Source organism: Danio rerio, chromosome 12, assembly GCF_049306965.1.
Source record: "Danio rerio strain Tuebingen ecotype United States chromosome 12, GRCz12tu, whole genome shotgun sequence".
In the NCBI taxonomy this organism is placed as follows: domain Eukaryota; kingdom Metazoa; phylum Chordata; class Actinopteri; order Cypriniformes; family Danionidae; genus Danio; species Danio rerio.
The window spans coordinates 35,853,383-35,877,399 of record NC_133187.1 but is presented as its reverse complement, the minus strand read 5'-3'; the positions used below and the strand labels follow the sequence as shown (position 1 = coordinate 35,877,399).

Below are 24,017 nucleotides of genomic sequence, written 5' to 3'. Positions count from 1 at the left end.
TTACTATTACTACTACTTTTACTACGACTGCTAATACAACAATTATTACTACTACTACAATGAACATTACTACTGTACTACTATTGTTACTACGACTACTACAACAACCATTATTACTACTACTTCAACGACCATTACTACCACAACTACTACTACTTTTACCACGACTACTACTACAACAGCTATTACTACTACTACAATGACCATTCCTACTAAAACTACTACTTTTACTACGACTACTAATACAACAATTATTGCTACTACTACAACGACCATTACTACAATAACTACTGTACTACTACTATCACTACAACTACTAGTACAACAATTATTACTAGTAGTACTAAAAATGACCACTACTACTAAAATGAACTTTCCTACAACTACAATACTACTGTTACTACAATGACTACTACAATAATTATTACTACTATTTACTACCACTACTACTGAAATGACCATAACTACAACAACTACTGTTACTACAACGATTACTACTACAGCAATTATTGCTACTATCATTACAACTACAACAACCACTACTACAACAACTACAACTTATTTGAGTTTATTTTAAAGTAATACTATGACTTACAATTGGGATTTTAGAAGCAAAATATTAGTTTAGCTATTTTTATATATGTATTTGAGAGAGAGAGAGACTTTTTTGACCTTTAAAACAACGTTATTCAAATTTTATCTTCTTTCACTTAAAACCAAAAAATAGTTTTTTATTTTTTTCCAAATATTTCTGGAATTGTAAAAAACATTAAACCAAATTATACATATAGTTCCAAACAACCATTACTGTCTGTTGCACACACACACTGATTTACTCCCTAAATACTGTTAAAGGTTACTAGATCTTTAACTTGATGGTAAAAGGCATAATCTACCTTAATTCTTGATGCTATTAAACCTTTCATTGTTCATTTTACCTTTTCGTGAAAGCCATATTGAGGGAGAGAGAGAGAGGGCAATTTTCCTTAAGCTCATTGTTTATCAAGGAATCTTAAAAAGATTTATTAATTTTTACTGAATCCTCATTTTAGAATTATTAAGGATCATGTAACACTGAACACTAGAGTAATGCCTGTTGAAAGTTCTGCATTGTCATCCTAAAGAAAGTTTTGAATTGTATTAATTCTACTTAACTTGTATTATGTCTAATTATTACAGTTTTTGCTAAACGTTATATTTGGAAAGTGAATGCAGCATTGGCATAAAAGCTCCTTTATATCCCTTTTCAGTCTTATAATTATTCAAAGTGATGTTAATTGTTGTTTTTGCTTCTACAAACACAAATGTATGTATTAATCCAAAAACTTTGAACAAACCGTGATTACAAAGCCGCCTTTTGCCAATACATTTTCATTTGCATTTACATTTTTAATGGCCCAAAAGCTAGCCTTAATCTTAATTGAATCAATTCTAGTTAATTAAATCAAAATGAGTCCATCTGAGTGAGTTTGATCTTTAATGAGCAAAACAGGCTCCATCCCTTAAAGAGAAGAATCTCATTCTGCCTTTAATGTTTGTGTAAAAAGCGACCAATGAAGAGCAGAAACATTTGTCCTAGCACCCTTTCCCCCCTCCCTTTCCAGGGTTGCCAAGTCTGCTTATAACACACAACATGGCTTTTTTTAAGCTGCATAAAAAAAATCATGGTTTGCAGGTTTTTTGGGGCTCATTTAAAAAAAAAATATGATTGCTTGTTTAGAAACTATGACAACCAACATAATTATTTTTAAATTGACAATGTGTAGTCATAGTTATAATCTATTAAGATAAACATTATAGAACATATATGGTTTTGAATGGGTTAAAATGCAATGGTTATTACGGACGTTACAGTAAAAAAAAAAAGCCCTGCCTTTTATTAGAAGAACCAATCATTGACTGCTATAGAGCAGGGATCACCTTGTTCTTGGAGGTCCGGTGTCCTGCAGATTTTAGTTCCAACCCTAATCAAACACACCTGAGCAAGCTGATCAAGGTCTTACTGGGTATACTTTAAACCTTGCAGGGCACTGGACCGCCAGGAACGAAATTGGTGACCCTTGCTATAGGGGGTCGCTCTAAACATGTTTTTGTGACAGTTTCTGCAGCTTCGTCATTATAAACCCTATGGGATCAGTAAATGCGCTGAGATCTCTGCAAATACTTGCCTCACAGACATGGAATATATATCTACGTTAAGCTACGTTAACCAACCAATGTTTACTTATTTTGTAATCTGTATGAAACGCTATTCAGAAAATGATACGCTCACTGGCCACTTTATTAGGTACACCTGTCCAACTGCTCATCAACGCAAATTTCTAATCGGCCAATCACATGGCAGCAACTCAATGCATGTAGACATGGTCAAGACGATCTGCTGCAGTTCAAACTGAACATCAAAATGGAGAAGAAAGGTGATTTAAGTGACTTTAAACGTGGCATGGTTGCTGATGCCAGACGGTCTGGTCTGAGTATTTCAGAAACTGCTTATCTACTGGGATTTTCACGCACAACCATCTCTAGGGTTTACAGAGTATGGTCAGAAAAAAAGAAAATATCCAGTGAGAGGCAGTTCTGTGGCGCAAATGCCTCGTTGATGCCAGAGGTCAGAGAAGAATGGCCAGACTGGTTCCAGTTGATAGAAAGGCAACAGTAACTCAAATAACCACTCATTACAACTGAGGTTTGCAGAGGGCATCTCTAAATCTAAAACATCCAACCTTGAGGCAGATAGGCTACAGCAGCAGAAGACCACACCAGGTGCCACTCCTGTCAGCTAAGAACAGGCAACTGAGGCTACAATTCACACAGGCACACCAAAATTGGACAATATAAAATTGAAAAACGTTGCCTGGTCTGATGAGTCTCAATTTCTGCTGCAACATTCAGATGGTAGAGTTAGAATTTGGCATCAACAACATGTAAGTATGGATCCATCCTGCCTTGTATCAACGGTTCAGGCTGGTAGTGGTGGTTTAATGGTTTGGGGGATATTTTCTTGGCACACTTTGTGCCCATTAGTACCAACTGAGCATTGTGTCAATGCCACAGCCTAATTAAGTATTGTTGCTGATCATATCCATCCCTTTATGTCCACAGTGTACCCATCTTCTGATGGCTACTTCCAGCAGGATAACGCACCATGTCATGAAGTGTGAATCATCTCAGACTGGTTTCTTGAACATGACAATGAGTTCACTGTACTCAAATGGCCTCAACAGTCACCAGATCTCAGTCCAATAGAGCACTTTGCCTTTGGGGTGTGTTGGAACAGGAGATTCACATCATGGATGTGCAGCTGACAAATCTGTAGCAACTGCATGATGCTATCATGTCAATATGGACCAAATATTTCCAGTACATTGTTTAATCTATGCAATGAATGATTAAGGCAGTTCTGAAGGCAAAAGGTGTCCAACTCGGTACTAGTAAGGTGTACCTAATAAAGTGGCTGGTGAGTGTATGCGCAATACGTAATTGACTCTTATGGTTATAGTTTGATTGAAAGGGTAATATCTGATTGTGTCCTCCAGAAAAGATCTGATTGCAGATCTACACACAGTTCCAGACAACCATTCTCAGACACAATGCACTCAATGGAGCTAGTGACGACACAGAGTTCGTTTAGATGCACCAATACAAGTGCAAAACAGCGATTTTTGATTACCTTAATCTGACTAAAGTAACAATTCAACTAAACATAAAACGAATTAAGACGTGGAGTATTCCTATTTTAGTCACATTATTGAAGTGCTGCACAGGCAGATAGGGGCAATTGAATTGTTTTACGTTTAATCCACTTACATTTGTAAAAACTAACACTACCCCTTCATGTTATCCAAAAACAATTTGATTGTGTGGAACCCAACATTGTTTTTTTACAGTGTATGTTGCTCACTTATTAATAAATGCTAAATATTAAATAATTTAAAAGAATACGCAATAAATAATAAAGAAAATACATAATTTATCATAGATAGAAATGATTACAATAAATAATGTAATGATTTTGGTCTTGTTCTTGAAGCTGCTGTTCATCTCGCAAGACTTGGCAACCCTGTTCGCTCCTTTTCTTCATTTAAAACAAGCTGTACAGTAAGTGGCGACCATGCTGACTGAATAGTGACCAGGCTGAGTGCTTGAATAAGAACACACCCGACCACTCCCTCCGGTTCCTGCACTCAGCGTCTTTTTGAGTGACATTTGCAAGCTGACACGTGCGCCCACAGTGAAGCGGGCAGGCTCTATTAAGCCTGAATAAATCCTCTGCCAGCCAGCTCTTTGAGACAGGCAATTAGACAGGCCTCCATACCTCCCTCTGCATCCTAGTGTGAAGGACCCAGCCCTCATCCAGCATTCTTATCCACAGGCTTTTCCTTCCATCTGGCCCTTAGACAAGCCGGAGTAGAAAGACAGTGGCTTTTTTTGAATTCTGCTTATTGAAGTGAGAGAGAGAGAGAGGCCCCTTTCTCTCTGATTTAAATTGGTAGTCTTGAAGTGTGGCTGTTTTTTGATGGAGCCAAGAAGAAATCGTCTTCGTGATGGGTAACAAAGTTCTGGGAGAATGGTTTATCGTGGGGAGCAAATCGAAATCTCTGGGAATATATTGTGTGTAATTAGCATTGTGATGGTCTGTTTGGTTCTTTTTAATTACATCTGACTTCAGATGGAGACAGGGATGAAGTACGAAGCCATTCTTAGTATCTTCTTTCAAATGAGACCACAGTTGTGAGAGGTCATGAAATGTAATCCTTTTAGATCAGGTATGTTATTTTTACGTTTGGTCAGAATCTTCGTTGTAGTTTTGGCAGTGTCACTTTGTAAAAACACACTGTTATTCCTGGAGTCACCATTGTTGTTTTGGTTGTCAAGTACTCACTTGTCTATAGACATTGTCCCTTTAAGGCTGGAATTCCCAAACTTTTCAGCCGGCGACCCCCTTAAATAACAATGCCAGTGACTTGCGACCCCCAATATCCTCTAAGATGGTTATAAATATATAAACCTTGCACACAACAACGCACACAATAGGCCCAAGTCTATTCATCTTTTAAACATGAATCCCATAAAGATGTCAGAAAGTTTACCCTGGTTCCATAAAATCAATGTGCTGCATCTAACAACATTTCTGTGTCTTTAATATAATGTAATCCCCCTAGTGGTCACAAAAAAAAAAATCTAAAGGCTTATGGTTTTTCATTTGCATGCTGTTTTTTAATGTAATTATTACCCACAATGTTAATTCTTCTGTAGGTTATTGATAAATATGGTAATTCTAATAGTTTAATAAAATGAATTAGATTTTGGGAAATCACCAAGAGACCCCCCCCCAACCCTATTTGTCTTGCGACCCCTATTTTAAGAACCACTGCTTCAAGACATAGGTCTCAAACTGGAGTGGATTCCTGGAGGGCCACAACTCTACACAGTTTTGCTCCAACCCTAATCAAACAAAGGCAATGCTACTAATCAAGGTGTTCAATACTCTTTTAAACACATTGATTAGTTGGATCAGCGTTGTTTGATTAGGGTTGGAGAAAAACTGTGCAGAGCTGCGGCCCTCCAGGAATCCAGTTTGAGACCAATGCTTTAAAGCAAGTCATTTCACTCGCCGGCCATCTTTGAAACACCTCCCAGCAGTATGCTCGGGCATTCTTTTTGAATGGGGAAACATTAAATTCTCCAAAAATGCTTGCCAAGCTTATGATTGGATTTCATGTTAGGAATCACCAATGAAATTAAACAACAACTGCCTCTTTAGTTTCATTTCTTAAGTCCAAATCACACAAAATCTGCAGAAACTTACATCTAGCCTGAGCCCCTCCCCCGGAGTATCATCAGTCTATATCGGTGATTGGCTCCTGTACTTGAAGGCGGGCTTTATTCGCCATATTGACCGTTACACTTCCACAGTCAAAAAAATGCGAGTGGCATGTCTTGTGTATTCTATAGTCTTTGATGACAACACTTTTTTGTTTAATTGTAGTTTAAATAGTGATGATGTTGGGTATCACTTAAGTATTAATACTTACTAATGGCTTTTTTGGTAATTGTATATATCATATACAGTACATTCCTAATCCCACACAATAGCTAAACACAGCTACTTACTCACTCACTCACTCACTCACTCACTCACTCACTCACTCACTCACAGGGCCATTTATATCGAAGTTGATATTTAGCTGCACCATATATTGGGGTTTTATAACATCTAGCTTTTATGAGGTGGGAGAGAAGTACACGGATGACTTACTACATTCGGCGAGATGCGATATCCCATGATGCACCGCAAGAGAATTCATAAATGGGATTTAAGCGATGCAGGTAGGTCAAGTGACCATGACAAAAGGGTGAATGTAGTAGGTCCGAATTCCATTCATAATTCTCACATTCATACTGTACAGAACATACTTTTCTAATGGCCGAGTACGTTTAAATTCAAATGCAGTTTCTACTGAGTAGTAGGCGGTTTCTGATGCAGCCCATAGAATACACTATAACTGTGTCACTTGTATAGTTTTGAATGGGGAAAAGTGTAACGGTCAATATGGTGAATGAAGCCCCGCCTATTAGTACAGGAGCCAATTATCAATTGCTATAGACCAGGGGTAGCCAACACTGTTCCTGGAGAGCCACGTTCCTGCAGATTTCAGTTGCAACCCATATCAAACACACCTGCCTGTAATTATCACGTGGTGTTCAGGTCCTAATTAATTGGTTCAGGTGTGTTTGATGTGGGTAGCAACTGAAATCTGCAGGAAGGTGGCTCTCCAGGAACAGGGTTGGCCACCCCTGCTATAGACGATTGCCTGTGGGAGAATCTTAGACCAGACGTGTGCTTTTACGACAGTTTATGTGATCAACAAACACACTGGAATCTCAGCAAATACTTGCTTCACAGACATAAGAAATATATCTAAATAAAGCTTGAAATCTGACCTTTTAATGAACAGACTACACTTAATAACAAAGACCCCGTTTACACTGTCAGGTCGTGATGCCCAATTCAGGTTTGTTGCCTATATTTGATTTTTTTTTTTTTTTGCCTGTCTGTTTACGCGTACTTTTAACCATATCTGATTCACGTGTTTACACTTGCTATACAATTAATGTTGAGAATGTGTAAAGGCAGGTTCTGTGCCACACTAGCCACAATGATGAAATTGTCTTGCTTTTAGGTCTGCTAAATATGTAAAGTTACCCCACCTTTAAAATGATTGTGAGGCAGAGTAGAAGAGAAAGTGCCATCATCGTAACTTGCGCCTATGGTTAATATATGGTGTCCTCCACTATTCAGAGGAATTTGTGGGTACGAGAGAGATCTCAGGTCTGGTGAAGCAAATTGTGATGATTGACCACTTTCCTCCTCCATGTTTCTTCTGTTGTTGTTTATCATGTCGGTGTTTCCAGACACGCTGTTCTTTCTACGTTATTAAACCGTGGAGAATTACCACACTGGCACAATTTTCATGATGTACAAAACAAAATGAATCAATAAATCTGATCTGCCTGTTTACATGATCGTCGCATTGTTTTATATCTGATTTATTTCCACATATGAAGGCGGCCTGAAACCGATCTCTGAATAATCAAATGCATGCATTTTTCATTGTTACACGGTCATAGAACAGATCCAATCTGTGTCACATATGAGCAAAAATTGGGACACATTTAACCTGCAGTGTAAACAGCCAAATGTTTTCTGGTATTGTCATCTGCATGAAACAAGTTGAGGTACAGTCCGTCCTGTCAAACGCACATCACATGACAGCAGCTACTCAAACGCGTACAAACTAGTAAACAAAGAGTAATCCAAGTTGTGGATTACTTCAAAAGACCAGCGCGATCTGACAAAGCATTTTCCAGAAGATGATAATGTGTAGAACGGCCATAAATGAGGTTGGCGTCGTGATCTCGTTCCTTTTGAGTGAGCATGCACATTAGCCTGAGCAACCTGAAAAAATGCTGATTTTGTTTAATTCGAATGTTTAGAAACTAAACTTAACAGACGGTAGTTATTTAATTTTAATGGAATTTTTATTGTAATCTATTTGTCATTCCAAATATGTAATGTAATTGTAAGATTGGCTGACAGTTTTGGAGAATTTGACGTTTCCCCATTCAGACAGAATGCCCGAGCATATTGCCCGAGAGGCGTTTCAAAGATGGCCAGCGAGTAAAACGACTTCCTCTAAGGGACTTTGTTTTATTTTGTGAAACTTTGTTGTGTTTGGAATAACCATATTATAAAAAAATAAGCCATACAAATTTGTGGTTTACAATGAATTTATATCAGGTATTTTTTTGCTTAGAAATGTACATTTTTTAACTTTATCTGTGATTTTAGATGTTTAGAAATTAGTTTTACATCTCTGTTGCTTATCTGTATCTGTAATCTGGGGTATTTTTGTATCCTGGAAATTAATGTCGAAAGAGATAGCTCGCCTTCAATAGTATTTGTTTTCCTACCATGGATCTCAATGGTAACAGGTTTTCAGCAAACTTCAAAATATCTTCTTTTGTGTTCAACAAAAGAAGGAAATTTTTGGTTTCAAACTACTTGCTGGTGATTAAATACTAAGTAAATTTAAATTTTTGGGTGAGCTATCCTAATATTTCTATTTTTACTGAATTCTTTTATTACATTTCTGTGAGCATAAGATATTTTTTAAATATTTAATAAGCCAAACCTTTGACAGCTAGCATATGTGTTTATTTAATGCCAATAATGTCCTTACATTATCATAAAATACGCATTGAAAAACTCATATTGTGCATCCCGATCACCCATTTTTCTATAATGACAGACTGACCTTGATATCATCCTCAAACCGCATGAGACCTCATGCATGTTGTGAATAATGCTATAGCCGGCCGGTGCTCCTCAGCATCTGCACTCCTTCCTATGACAGAAATGCAATAGTCCGGAGTTGGATTAGTGGTCGATCACACCTTATCTAAGATCAAGAGGCTCAGACCATTCTTCCAATAACATCCTGCAGTCTATGTAACCATAGCAACTCCGAGGGACCTGATCGTGCCTTTAAAGTTGCACAAATAAAAGGGCAACATTGATTTTTATCTCCTTGATGGGATGCAGTCTTCTCATTTGACTTAAATTAGCACAATTCTGACAATATTTGATTTAAGCACCCTCAAAATGATATTATCCAAATAGCTGCACACTCAAACACCCTTAAACGTATGAAATGACCGTGCATTTTAGTGAATATACTATCTGTACAGTATATATGTGTGCATCCAGATCATATAAATATGGATTTGTGGACAGAGATTTGTTGCATGGCCTTATCAGCACACTTGCAGACTCAAAACACTCACAGAGGTTTAATCGTCAGTTCAGGCAGTCGCACCTCTGTTATTGAGTGCCATTAAAATACTGGCTGTCAGAGGGGTGCAGTGAAGGAGACATAATTATGCACCTCCGCCAGACACAAAAGGCCCAACACCCACACAGATCTCTTCTTCCCTCACAGAGCAGTCGAGCTCTGCCACACGGGACACGGCACTGTAGATCATCGGGATCATCTCTGCAAATTTAGATGTGCACCTAATGACAATGTTATCATTGTGAAAACATGTGGAATGTGCTTTAAGTCTTGTGCATGTGCAGTTTAAGAGGGTTGCTAGCTGTTTTTTCCTGACCGTGTGCCACCATGCATAAGCATGTGTGTGCGGTGGCGAGGGGGAGGAGTTTGCACAGTAAATTTCTTGTTCTTTTTTTTTCTACTGTGCATTTTGATGGGAATCGGGCAGCTGTTTTGCAGCTGCTGCATGAATAGAGCTACCCTGAGGCCTCTGGAGCCGTTTTCACAGTCTCTCTCTCTCTCTCATTCAAAAGCAGATAGGGATAAGGAGAGAACATAAAGGTTTTGAAGATGTGCTTTTTAAAGTTGAACTGAATTAAAAAAAAATCCTAATGAGAGTTGTGTGACTTTTAGGGTGTGTTCACATTTGGTGGGTTTGCTGTAATTGCTCTGTCAGTGTGGTTCATTTGAATATGTGTGTGAAGGCTGACGTCTAAATCTCGGTGTGCACCAAAAAAACAGACCGAGACCACTGAAATACGGGTATTGGTCTGCTTCCAAATGAACTCTAGTGTGGTTTGCAATGCAGATCAAAGATATCTGACCCAAAAACAGGATATGATGTCACAATACGTGGTCATAATGCACAAGACTAGCATTATAATTCATCATATTTGGCAGATGCTTAAATCCTCTGTGCAAATTAGGACAACAAAAGTAACTTTATTTTGACCAACATACTATTCATGTAAAAAAATAAATGATCTCAAGGACTATTTATTCAGACTTTTATAATGTAGAACATGTTATTATTTTACTCAAACCAACACCTAATAAATCCAGAGACATTCAACATTCTGTCTTGCTACAATCCCACTCGATCTTTAAGATCTTAAAACTCAGGGTTTCTGGTAGTGCCCAGAATAGCAAAGTCCACTAAAGGAGGTCGAGCCTTCTCATATATGGCTCCTAAACTCTGGAATAGTCTTCTTGATAATATTCGAGGTCCAGACACACTTTCTCCATTTGAAACTAGATTAAAGACTCATCCTCTTAATGAAGTATATGCATCACATAACTGTAGGATAAAGCTAGGAAGGCTTGAAGAGAATATGCCAACTGTCACATGTGGGGACAAGTCTCAGACAACATAGATAGGATCCAAGTGCAATTTAATAAGAGTATTCGTGTAAGCAGGCATTGATCAATACAGGGGCAAATTAGATACACACAGGGCATCAACTATCACACAGGACACACAACTATCTGTATAATTAGTTACTCATAACAGAACTATGTAATTCTGTTTCACAGAAACCAAAGGATCTCGTTCTCAATGGAAAAAAGAAGCTGTCCCACAAAACAGCTCTCGAGCAGCCATTTTTAGCTGAATGTTAGCATTTTTAACTGCCTAGAAACGCTTTGGCACTCACACCTGCACATTTTCAGAGCACACAACGGTATTTATGGTGAGCCCTGCTGTGTGAATGGAACCATAACAGACGGTTCTTGCACTAGTCCCCAAGTATGCAGTTAAAGAGAAAAGAGTCAATTTGTAAATGGATGTATAAGATGTAGAGGCTTTATTGTGCTGAGGCTTTTTGTGTTCACACACTTCTGTACCAGCCTTTTTCCCCATTCATTTATTTTTTACATTGGGATTTATTGTGGAGGAATTAAAATCTACACTCAGGCAACTTTAACAAGAATTACCGAAGTATGTAAAGAAGTGTATGTCATTCTTGTCGGCTTAGTCCCTTTATTAATCCGGGGTCGCCACAGTGGATTGAGCCGCCAACTTATCTAGCACGTTTCCAGCGAATGCCCTTCCAGCTGCAACCCATTTCTGGGAAACATCCATACACACTCATTCACACTCATACACTACAGACAATTTAACCTACCCAATTCACCTGTTCCGCATGTCTTTGGACTGTGGGGAAAACCGGAAAAAACCCACGCGAACACAGGGAGAACATGCAAACTCCACAAAGAAATACCAACTGACCCAGCCGAGGCTCGAACCAGCGACCTTCTAGCTGTAAGGCGACAGCACTACCTACTGCGCCACTGCGTCTCCTGAAAAGTATATGTGAAACATGAAAAATCCCATGAAGCATTGCAAATGACATAATCAAATTGAAAATTATGGAGAAAAGTTGTTGTATAGAGACAATATGTTTCAGGTTTATACATAATTATTTGGGCCTTCCAGCTGCAACCCAGTGCTAGAAAACATTCATACACACTCATTCACACACATACACTATGCCAATTTAGTTTATTCAATTCACCTAAAGCGCATGTGTTTGGACTGTGGGGGAAACCGAAGCACCCGGATAAAACACACGCCATCACAGGGAGAACATGCAAACTCCACACAGAAATGCCAACTGACCCAGTTGGGACTTGAACCAGTGACCTTCTTGCTGTGAGGTGACAGTGCTAACCACTGAGCCACCGTGTTGCCCTAAAACACACTTGATTATGTAATTTGCCCTTCATGGATGTGCGTGGGGCTAAAATTATGTAATGTAGTTTGTATGCACGTTTAACTACTAAACACAATTATTTTTATATAAATAGTAAAGTTAAATTAGTACAAGCACTAACTTATTGCGATCTATTCGCTGCACATTCGCTGAGTATTCACTGGATAATTAAACACAACATATAGATTTAACATCAATATCTATTTTGATCAATCCTATCTAGTATGATCTGTCGTCTTAATATGAATGTGCAGTACATACTATCCTGACGCTTTACTGTATATATATATATATATATATATATATATATATATATATATATATATATATATATATATATATATATATATATATACTGTGTGAATGTATATTTTGTTTATATTAATAATATAGTACCAATAGTGTTGAATAAGCATGGACGGAGGTGACATGTCACCAATATCCACTGATTTTTGAAATGCCATCCTTTTTGAAACTGATTTTTGATAATTTAATCGCTTCAAAAATAAAATAATGCACTATGAAAAGAAAAGGTTAAATCATGTTACTCAAGCCCTACCTCCCCAAACACATATGGACATTGTGATTGGCTGTGCCTTTTCTTGCTGTCAAGTGAGAGGCTGCTACGGTGCGTTTAAATGTTCACAACACAAAAACCACAAGTAAATTTGCTATTCAGGCTTACTGTGCAAGACTCAGGTCATACCAGGAGATATATTAGATCCCCACTAATATCAAAAGCAAATATTTGCCATTTTATAGTACAACAGTATAGAAAATCATGCTATATAGCTTCAAGTACTCAATAGTCATTCCCATAACTGTACATGAAAGTATGCAACCTAGGCTGATTATGTACCCCTACAGTATATACATTTTTGGAGAGAGCAAAATACGTCCCAGGAACTACGTTTTTTTGCAGTTTTTGTTTTCGCAAATCCACCAGAGGCCGCTGTGTACGCTTTTTCAGATCTCAAATTTTCGAACAAAGCAGACTTGACCTGCGAATAGCGAGATTTATCCGCACATTCCGTGTTTGGTGTGAACACAGCATAATAATGTTTTAAAAAGCACAGATTGACCCAAATATAATTTAAAATCTACATAATTCATGACCTCCTGAAACGTATATAGCGCTATGTTTTCAGAATGAGCCCATTGCTTCGTGTCATACAATGTTTGTGCTCTCTATGTACACCGGCAAACTGCATATCAATACAAATTGTTGCAGCCTTGTTAATTCACCATAAACAACCTCATTTTCACTAAACATGTGGGATCACATATTTTGCCTTTCATATGTTTATAGTGTTTATATTAGAGCTTTCTAGTCATTATCCAGAGATTGAGTCTTCAACCTCACATCATGCAAACGCTCATTTTTCCTTTCTCTTGGTTTTCTGGCTAGTTCACCCCCTTTAGCATCCGCGAGGCTGTCAAACAGACAGAAGGAGAGGAATGATGAAAGAGAAGTGGGGGGAGGAGAGGCAGGAGAGAGAAAGAAATAAAAGCAACGCCAGGAGAGACACACAGGTGTCTGTGTCAGATCATTGGGCCCGGTGAGGGTTGGCAGAGCAGCGGAGGGGGGACAGAGAGGCTGGTGTTAAATTACAGTGGGCCTGTGTGGAGGGATGATCTGGGTCACAGGGTTCCCAGCATCTCCGCTGACACACACAAGGGAGCCAAGCTCATCACCACCATCCTGCTGCTCATTCTTTCGGCACACAGAAATACTGGAGTAAAAAAATAGATAAAATAACTTTGGCACACAGGAATGAAAGGAGCTCACAGACAAAATTTCTAGAGGTCCACGATAGTGATAAAAACATGCTAGCTCAGTATTTTAAGGATTATTTTGGATACATATAATTATTAGTTGTTTCACTGAACTTGGTTTGTAAATTGGCAGATATTTGCCTGTTGTAGGTAAATAACTATAATACTGCAAGCCAGTAGGCGGCAGCAATCTTATCTTAAAGGTTTCATGAAATTAATATAAAGTTTTTTAAATATTAGCATCAGTATTGTTCATCTTTAGGATGTCTGTACGCTAGTGTGCACCAAAAAAGTGACAAAATTCACGTTTATGTGGTATAAAACCGACATGTAAAGCTTGTACTTTGTCACTTCCGCCTACATCAGGGGTATCCAAACTTGGGCTGCGTCCGAAACCGCCTACTACTGCAATTGAATTTAAACGTACTACTCGGCCGTTAGAAAAGTATGTTCTATACAGTATGAATGTGAAAAGTATGAATGGATTTCGGACGTACTACATCCGCCATTTTGTCATGGTCACGTGACCTACCTACGTCAGTTGCGTCGCCTCAATTCCATTCATGAATTCTCTCGCGGGGCATTATGGGATAGCGCTGCGTGCATGGGATGGGCACTCCAGAATCTCTATGAATTCTATGAATTCGGACATACTACTCGGCTCACATACTGATTTAAGCATACTATATAGTATGGAAGTATGCGGTTTCGGACGCAGCGTTGGTCCTGGAGGGCTGGTGTCCTGCAGATTTTAGCTCCAACTTGCTGTAACACACCTGCAAGGATGTTTCTAGAATGCTTAGTAAGAGCTTGATTAGCTAGGCCAGCTGTGTCTGATTAGGGTTGGAACTAAACTTTGCAGGACACCGGCCCTCCAGGACCGAGTCTGGACATCCTTAGCCTAAATGGATCAACAATATGTCACCTCATACTTCAGTTTCTCATCAAATCATGGCCATTTAAATGCTCTGTAGAGTCTGACATGCCCCACCCCGCTTCAAGACACTTTTCATTTGAAGCGCTTCTCATTGGCAGAGCAGTGATCAAACAAAACGCTATTGGCTGTTTTTTTATAAAGAGGAGGAGCTACTGTCCCACCCTCACTTCATGTTACAGTTGAGATTACGTCAAACATCAAAGAAAAAAATGCACATTTCAAAGCACTTTACAGGACATTTAATGACAGCAGGAACAGTATGTAATTTTCGCTACTAGATGGCACGTATTTACAACAAACAAGAGCTGTATCGGTAATCGCACCTATACCATTAAAATGTGCACTGTTTGAGGGAACAGTCATTTCTAATGGTACACCCCTCACAAATCTCTCATTTAGTTTAATATTTTTTATAGGAAGCTTTACAACAGGCATGACCAACCTTGTTCCTGGAGATCGACCTTCCTGCAGATTTCAGTTGCAACCCATATCAAACACACCTGCCTGTAATTATCAAGTGCTGTTCAGGTCCTAATTAATTGGTTCAGGTGTGTTTGATCAGGGTTGGAGCTGAACTTTGCAGGAAGGTCGATCTCCTGGAACACTGCTTTACAATATTATATTTATGCATAGACTGTCCATTAGATTAATCACTATTGAAGCCAAATCTGGAGCTCATCTAACACAATAACTTAAGATAACATTCCAAAATTAGTAGCCTAAAATAGGGAAAAATATAAAATATAAAAAAAAGAGAGAAACAAAAACTGAGTAAAATTTTGTTGAAATTTTGCAGTTTGTCTTTTTTTACCAGTATCTCACATTAATTTAAATGTATTATCTTTCAGTTTCTAAATATGTTTGGTGATGGTGACTACAATATTATTTTAACAAATACATCCGTTTAATAAATCTGTTGTTCAAAATTCAAATGACCTACATATGACCTATATTCACTGAGAAATGAACCAAAATATTCATTCATACTCATTTATGTTAAGTGCTGTACATACAATTTCTCACATAAGGGATATATTGAGCTCTATGCATATATAAAATCAAGTTAGACTATCTTATAATTATAACTGCACTGTTACACGAGTTGATAATGTCAACTCGCACATAGTAAAAACAACAATTATGATATTATCATAGGCGACAAACATCGCACACAACTAATGCCATTAATATATATTTTTAAAAGCATCTGCAGTAAGAAATTACATGGAAAAAATCGCAATACAGACACTAATAGGCAAAAACTCGTGCAGCTAAAACTATGAAAACGTCCGATCGCTTTTGGAAATCTGTAAAATAGCACAACAACCCCTCCCAGTCCTGGAAATAACTAATCCCTGTCTGTTCAAATCAAACAACAGTCACATTTATTACCATCTGAGAGAGAAAACAGCCTTCGTAAGCAGTAGCCAGGACATTAATCCAGCCAGGGTCACAGACAAAAAAGCAGAGATCTATTAAGTATTAATGACAGGCCAAGCACTGCCAAATCCCTTCTTCCCAAATGTAAAACGAAGCAAAAGCAACTGGCATTCTTCTATTTCGAACTAAACACTGGTATTAATTATTGAGTTTTGAGAGCTGAAAGTGACTCTTTTTGCACTCTTAATACTCATTCCTGGTCTTAGTTTGCATGATTCATCGGTGCATGTTATTTTCATAAACTTTCATCAAAATTTAATAACTTGCTCTGCTTCTGAAATGACTTTCCTTGGCCTGGTCTCTCTCAACGTGGCCCTCAGGACTGTAGTCCACACGTATTAGACGTAGTGCTGCATAGACTGTTGAGTAGCAGTCGGTCGTGGAGCCTTTATTACTGTATATTCATTTATTAATTTTCCTTCAACTTAGTCCCTTTATTCATCAGGGGTTGCCACAGCGAAATGAACCACCAACTTATTCAGCATACGTTTTACATAGCAGATGTCCTTCCAGCTGATACCAAGTATAGGGAAACACCCACATACTCTCGCATTCACACACACTCATACACTATGCCCAATTTAGCTTACCCAATTTACCAATAGCACATGTCTTTGGACTATGGGGGAAACCGGAGCACCCTGAGGAAACCCACACGAACATGGGGAGAACATGCAAACTCCACACAGTAATGCAAACTGGCGAAGTTTTACTGTAAATAGTAAAATTGCTAAAAACCAAAACTGTTTAAAACAATCTGAAAAACTAAATTACGTGTAGCAGCTTTTACGGAGCTCACATTGTAATAACATAAACTCAAATAATAAATAAATAAATAAATAAAATAATATAATTTTAGACAGAAAACTTGGATATAATCCCACATTGCACCAACAAAATTGTTTAATAAATTATTTTATTAAACATGTAGGGAAATGTTTAAAAAAATAGGTTATCAATAGCATTGTCAAAGTGTACACTAAATATGCAATAAGTTTTGGATAAGTAGCCAAGGTCTACATTCCTGAGGACAGCGGAATATGTAACTGGAGGTACATCTGCTCGCAGTTTTTGCTTTTGTCAATCCCCCAATGGCCGCAGTGTTTGCTTTTTGATGATCTCAAATTTCTCTCGTGCGTCCTCTTCTTGCATAAATCTACCAGAGGGTGCAATATACACGTCAGCTGAGCAGGGGTGCGTTTCCGAAAACCATCGTTAGCTAACTAAGGTCGCAAGTTCCATCGTTACAAACATAGTTCGTTGATTTGGTGTTTCCCAAATCTATCGTTCCAACGAACATTTGCAAACTGCATCGCAAACTTATATGCTTGCAACTACACCTCTGGAGCTGTAGTTAGAAACAGAGTTCCTGGCTGTGTTCTATTCCCAGTTTTCCCTCCTTTGCCCTATTCTTTTAGAAGATTCTAACATTTAAACTTGGTATGATTTTTTTAAAGCATTAAAGTCATCTCTCTTAGGTGTAATTTGTATTGAGTATTTTTACAGTTCAGTTTTAGTGATCTTCATGTTGACAATTGCTTTGCCTTCATAGTGCACTTTGAAAACATTGATGCCATTTTGAACGCAGCCGTGGCTCAAGACGATAACATGGCTTTACGTTATAACTAAGGTGGTATAAACGACGGTTTTGGGAAACACTACTCTCTACATCGTTCTTTTCCCAAACGATGGGAAACGCACCCCAGGCCAGCTTGTTGTCGACTGACCCATACTGACCGACTGACCCACCCACCCCATCGCAAAACCCAACCGATAGTGTTTTCAAAAGCAATCCAAAAAAAGAAAAGCATTGCGGAGGAGTAATTTCACCACATTTTAGCCTGTCGTTTCTGGAACCTTTCTTCGCTGGACTTGAACCCCAGCATCGCAGTAAACTCACCTCCATGTCTCAAATCCATCAGTGTACACAGCGAGCTACTGAGCAAACTGGTAACACTGGAAAAGCTGTCTGTATATAGATAATCGGTCAGCTATTGCTAAAAGGAACAGAAGCCATCGGCGCTGTCATACTACTCCGTAGCATTCATTTTAAAGAAAGCATGCAGCCATATGTACCTCTGGCTACATAATTTGTGTAATTTCGTATCCACAATGAGCCTGTGTTGCTTAAACAAGTAGTAAAATTACTAAAACCTAAACTGAAGATTTAAAGATACAGTAATATTATAAAAGCCATCATTTAGCCAACTAATTATTTTGTAGTCTTTATGATTTAACATGATTTACAGGTTTTTTTTTTTTTAAATACAACTATTAAAACTATTGTAACTATTCAAATGCTATTCAACATTTCTACTTTCATTCATTCATTTTATTTTTGGCTTAGTACCCGCCAACTTATCCAGCATATGTTTTACGCAGTGGATGCCCCTCCAGCCGCAACCCATCACTAGGAAACACCCATACACTCTTATACACATACACTAAGGCCAATTTAGCTTATTCAATTCTTCTGTACCGCATGTCTTTGGATTGTGGGGGAAACCGCAGCACTCGGAGGAAACCCACGCAAACACTGAGAGAACATGCAAACTCCACACAGAAACCCAGCAGGGGCTCGAAACAGCGATGTTCTTGCTGTGAGGCGATTGTGCAACCCACTGTGCCACCGTGCTGCCTCTTTCTACTTTCATTTGCTACTAATTTTATTTTATTTAAAAATATTTGCTAAATTTTGTTATTATACTCCATAATAATTTATATTTTGTGTGTATTTTTCTCTTTACAGTGTGACCACCATGTTATTGTCCTAGTGAATATGAGGTTTGAATGTTGGGTTATGTGAGGGCAGCTTACTGTCTGAAAATGGAATGTTATGTTCTTGTTGTAGTTAAGGACAGGGATTGTAATTTATATGTACTTATATTTTTTAATTTGTATTGTTTGTGTACAGCACTGTGGTCTACTTTTGTTGTATTAACATGTGCTTTATAAATAAAGTGAACATTATAGAATTATTCTTCACTGTATATATGTAACACAGTATTTTCTCACTAAACTATTTCATGTGGAAAGAAGTTGCATTATGGAAATAAGAGCTTATGAATGCTGGGATCATAAAACAGTGGAAATGCATTCCTCGCGGCTGGAAACCCCTCCTTGTAGAAATGCTGAGCGTTTTCACATTGCAGCATCATCACTGCACACTTCCAACAAACCCAAAGCATCTCTTTGATTAATGTCATTACCACTTCCATTAAATCACGTCCTAAATCATTAGCTTCAATGGCTTCGACATCTGTCCTGGAGCGAGCAAATCGCCAGTTAAGACATCTGGCAAACTCGCTTTCATCAGATCCGCTGTCACGTCTGTGAGACATCAGAGCGGCTTTCTCAGCCTGCCTCGTCCGTCTTTCTTCCAGACTCCTTCAACACATTCCCAGTGCAAGTGGGCAGACGTGGTGGCATGACAAGTTTGATCGTTTGCATAGAAGCAGCAGGGCTTCTCCAACTCACTTTTTTTCATTCTTGATCATGTTCGCATGCACCAACACACTGATGATAACTCAGTAAATAAATAAATAAAATAAAAATCAGCGTATTAAAGAAACTTATTATCCTAGTTTATATGCAAACTAACAATGTGGCAATGCATAGAAAATACATTTTCAATACTTAATTAATAAATCAGTTTCCTGGTAGTGACATTCTGGAAATATATATATATATATATATATATATATATATATATATATATATATATATATATATATATATGAATACACACACCTTACTAGTTGGACCCCCTCTTTTGCCTTCAGAACTGCTTTAATCCTTCGTAGCATAGATTCAACAAGGTCCTGGAAATATTATAGGTATATAAATAATATAGGTTTTGGTCCATATTGACATGATAGCATCACGCAGTTGATGCAGATTTGTCGGCTGCACATCTATGATGCAAATCTCACGTTCCACCACATCCCAAAGGTGCTCTATCGGATTGAGATCTGGTGACTATGGAGGCCATTTGAGTACAGTGAACTCATTGTAATGTTCAAGAAACCAGTCTGAGATGATTCGCAATTTATGACATGGTGCGTTATCCTGCTGGAAGTAGCCATCAGAAGAGGAGTACATTGTGGTCATGAAGAAATGGACATGGTCAGCAACAATACTCAGGTAGGCTGTGGTGTTGACACAATGCTTAATAAATTAATGGGCTCAAAGTGTGCCAAGAAAATATCCCCCACACCATTACACCACCACCACCAGCCTGAATTGTTAATACAAGGCAGGAAGGATCCATGCTTTCATGTTGTTGATGCCAAATTCTGACCCTACCATCCGAATGTCGCAGCAGAAATCAAGACTTGCCAGACCAGGCAACGCTTTTCCAAACATATATTGTCCAATTTTGGTGAGCCTGTGTAAATTGTAGCCTCAATTTCCTGTTCTTAGCTGACAGGAGGGGGTGCCTCTTCTGCTGCTGTAGCCTATCTGCCTCAAGGTTGGACGTGTTGTGCATTTAGAGATGCTCTTCTGCATTGTTTGGCTGTAACGAGTGGTTATTTGAGTTAGTGTTGCCTTTCCATCAGCTGGAACCAGTCTGGCCATTCTCCTCGAACCTCTGGCATCAACAAGGCATTTGCGCCCACAGAAGTGCCGCTCACTGGATATTTTCTCTTCTTTCTGACCATTCTCTGTAAACCCTAGAGATGGTTGTGCGTGAAAATCCCAGTACATCAGCAGTTTCTGAAATACTCAGACCAGCCCCTCTGGCAGCAACAACCATGCCACGTTCAGTCACTAAAATCACCTTAAATCACTTCATTCTGATGCTCGGTTTGAACTTCAGCAGATCATCTTGACCATGTCTACATGCCTAAATTCATTAAGTTGCTGCCATGTGATTAGAAAATTAGGTAAATGAGCAGTTGTACAGGTGTACCTAATAAAGTGGCCAGTAAGTGTATATGTATATATATATATATATATATATATATATATATATATATATATATATATATATATATATATATATATATATATATATATATATATATATAATTTATGTACTTTGAGTTTGACCCATTCACCCAGTACTTCTACATGTGCACACACAACACGCATGCACACACACACACACTCTTTCTTGTACCTGACTGTTTCTATAGTTTGTTTTGTTTTTTCATCTCTGAAGAAAAAATAATGCAACTAAAGTAGGAATAATTCTCGTTTTGATACTTGAAGATTGTTGCCAGATGAAGGTAATCAGAAATCACTGTTATCAACATGCTAGATTTGTGAATATTGTTGTCCCAGTAACCAAACTGATTGACGTATTCACAGATTCATTCATATCAGGAGAAATGCCCTGAGGTTATAAAAATCTCTTTTGCTAATGCCCTTGCACACACACACACACAGACACACTGCAAGCAACACACCGCAGGGGCTTGCCGAATAATTTCATGGTGCCAGCAGAGACAGATTCCTCTGAAATATGACCAAAGGCATTTCAACACGATATGACACACACTCCCTCCTTCAGCGCCGTTGAGGGCTGAGAAAGGGCACACGATGAAGAAGCCTGTCTCCAGGCAAAGCATCAGCAAAAAAAAAAGGGCCACGGTCCACACATAAACCTGAGCTCAGCTGGACTTTCAGGAAAACAACCTGTGCCTGTAAAATAGCCCAATGCGCAAAGATATTCTACTTCTTTCTTTTTTCTCTCTCTCCTGTAAAATAGTTTCACTATGGATTGTTTCTTCCTAGTAAGCACAGCTGAGGGAGCTCACAAGCGCACTGAGAGCCAACACACACAAATTCACAGGATTGCAGAGGTATTTTGGACTGTGAAAGCCGGTTTTCAAGAGAAAAGAGGGTATTATTGCCTAAGAGCAAAACTTTCCATTAATCTAATAGACATTCAGCTTCCTCTGAGACCTGCAAATATGGTCTGGTTACAATAAGCCTCAAAAGCAGCTACTGAATGTAAAACCATGAAAACCATATGAGAGCACTTACCAAAAGGAGCGCAAAGCAGTTGCTGGTGGAATTAAAAAATGGTTTGGGAGATTTTTCAGAGCGACACACCCAAGCTGGAAGCTATGTCAGCGATCACTGCTACAGATAACTCAAACCCAACGTTTTAATAGCTTTTCTAATTGGGTGAGAATGGTATGGATGCTTGTTTCAACCAGGGAATAAAAATTATACTTTTTAATCTCACAATTTGGATTTTTTTCTCACAATTCAGAGAGAAATACACAATTTAAGGAGAGAAAAGGTCAGAATTTCAAGAGATAAACTTGTAATTCTGAGAAATAATGTCTGAATGGGCTATTTGCACACAGACTTTTAATTTCAGTCAGCCAGCCGCAGGGCTTCCAGTGAATTGTCATCCCATTCAAAATATTTAAGATCTGATTTCCTTAGAAAACAGCGGTCTTCACTGCCTGGTTGAGATACAATAAAAAATTTGTATCAGACCAAACAAGAAGCACTGCATTAAATAATATTTTTCCATGCCATGTCTTCAAAATGTGGAAATCAATTTTACCCCAGTATTTTCATTGGAGTTTTTGCGCAAGCCTGCTGCTAATGTAGTGCCTATGTTTAAGCAGTCTTTTGTTTATTTTTACTACTTAACAACCAAAGGAATGCTTATGTTTTTTACACTTTTTATTTTAATTACATTAGAACATTGATGCTGTAAAAGGAACTGTATGAAACTGAAAACAGTCACATAAAAATTTCACCGGATGTTCATCATTCAAAAACACTAGCTGTGCATATAGCCCATTGTGTGAAAGCCAATAAACTCATAATTGCAATATATGACCTCTGACCTTAGTTCATCACAACTGTGAGTTTATAAGCTCTCACAGTTCTGACTTTATTAGTTGAATTTCACACCATGGCTATAACTAAAAAAGTTAATAAAATGAAACTCACTTCTCACTTTCACATAAAATGAAACTCACTAAAAATCACTTTAAACTGCTTGCAGGGTGAACAAACCATGGGGTCTAATTTGCATGCTTTTGCATTATTCGACAATTGTACATTTATTTGATTTAGACAGTCAGAATTATAAGCCCCGGCGTTTATTTTTTCCCCAATTTCTGTTCAACATACTGTGAAAATTTCCTTGCTCTGTTAAACATCATTTGGAAAATATTTTTAAAATAATGTAAAAATTCAAAAGGGGGCTAATAATTCTGACTTCAACTGTATATATTTGTAGTATTTATTTGAAGAATATATTTATAATTTCATGTTTTTCATCAATTGATGAGCACGATAACAACTTAAACTTGCAATTTCTGAAGCCTTTTTTCCCTAAATAACAGTTTTTAGCATAACAAACTATTAAAGCTGTAGGTTCAGTTGGGCTGAGGACATGGACAGGGGCAGGGTTTTTACATTTGTGAACTGTTCAAAAAAGAAAAACAATCCGAGAACCAAATGAATGACATAACGTTATTCCTTTACAGAACAACTCACAGAAATCAACCATCAGCCCATTTTAGCAATTTTTAGGATGAAATACTTTTTTTCACTGTATTTATATGTGTATTTTAGGGACAGATAATGTTGGTTTCTGATAAAATGTCTCCATACACAGCAGACAGATGTGACAAAACTACAGCTTCAGTTAGCATGCTAACGTTAGCTACCACTATAGTAATATTTTGAATATCTAGCAGGGCTGATTTAACGTGTTTATTTAAATAATTGTTTATAGAAAAAAATAATAATTATTTTTAATATTTAAGGATTATTATAGTTTTTAAATAATAATCCTATATTTAAAAACTATAAGCAGTTCCAAGCAAGATGTTTTGTGCC

At 37.9% G+C, this 24,017-nt stretch overlaps 1 protein-coding gene across 1 annotated transcript in view; it reads right to left on the bottom strand.

The window, feature by feature from the left end:
• sfxn2 (sideroflexin 2) overlaps window positions 1-24,017 on the bottom strand; it is a 48,210-nt gene that overhangs the window by 23,750 nt on the left and 443 nt on the right. The window contains exon 2 of the mRNA XM_073917441.1: window positions 8,820-8,909. Within this exon, the coding sequence (XP_073773542.1) occupies window positions 8,820-8,857 (38 nt within the window). The 5' untranslated portion in view covers window positions 8,858-8,909. The remainder of the gene's footprint in view (window positions 1-8,819; window positions 8,910-24,017) is intronic.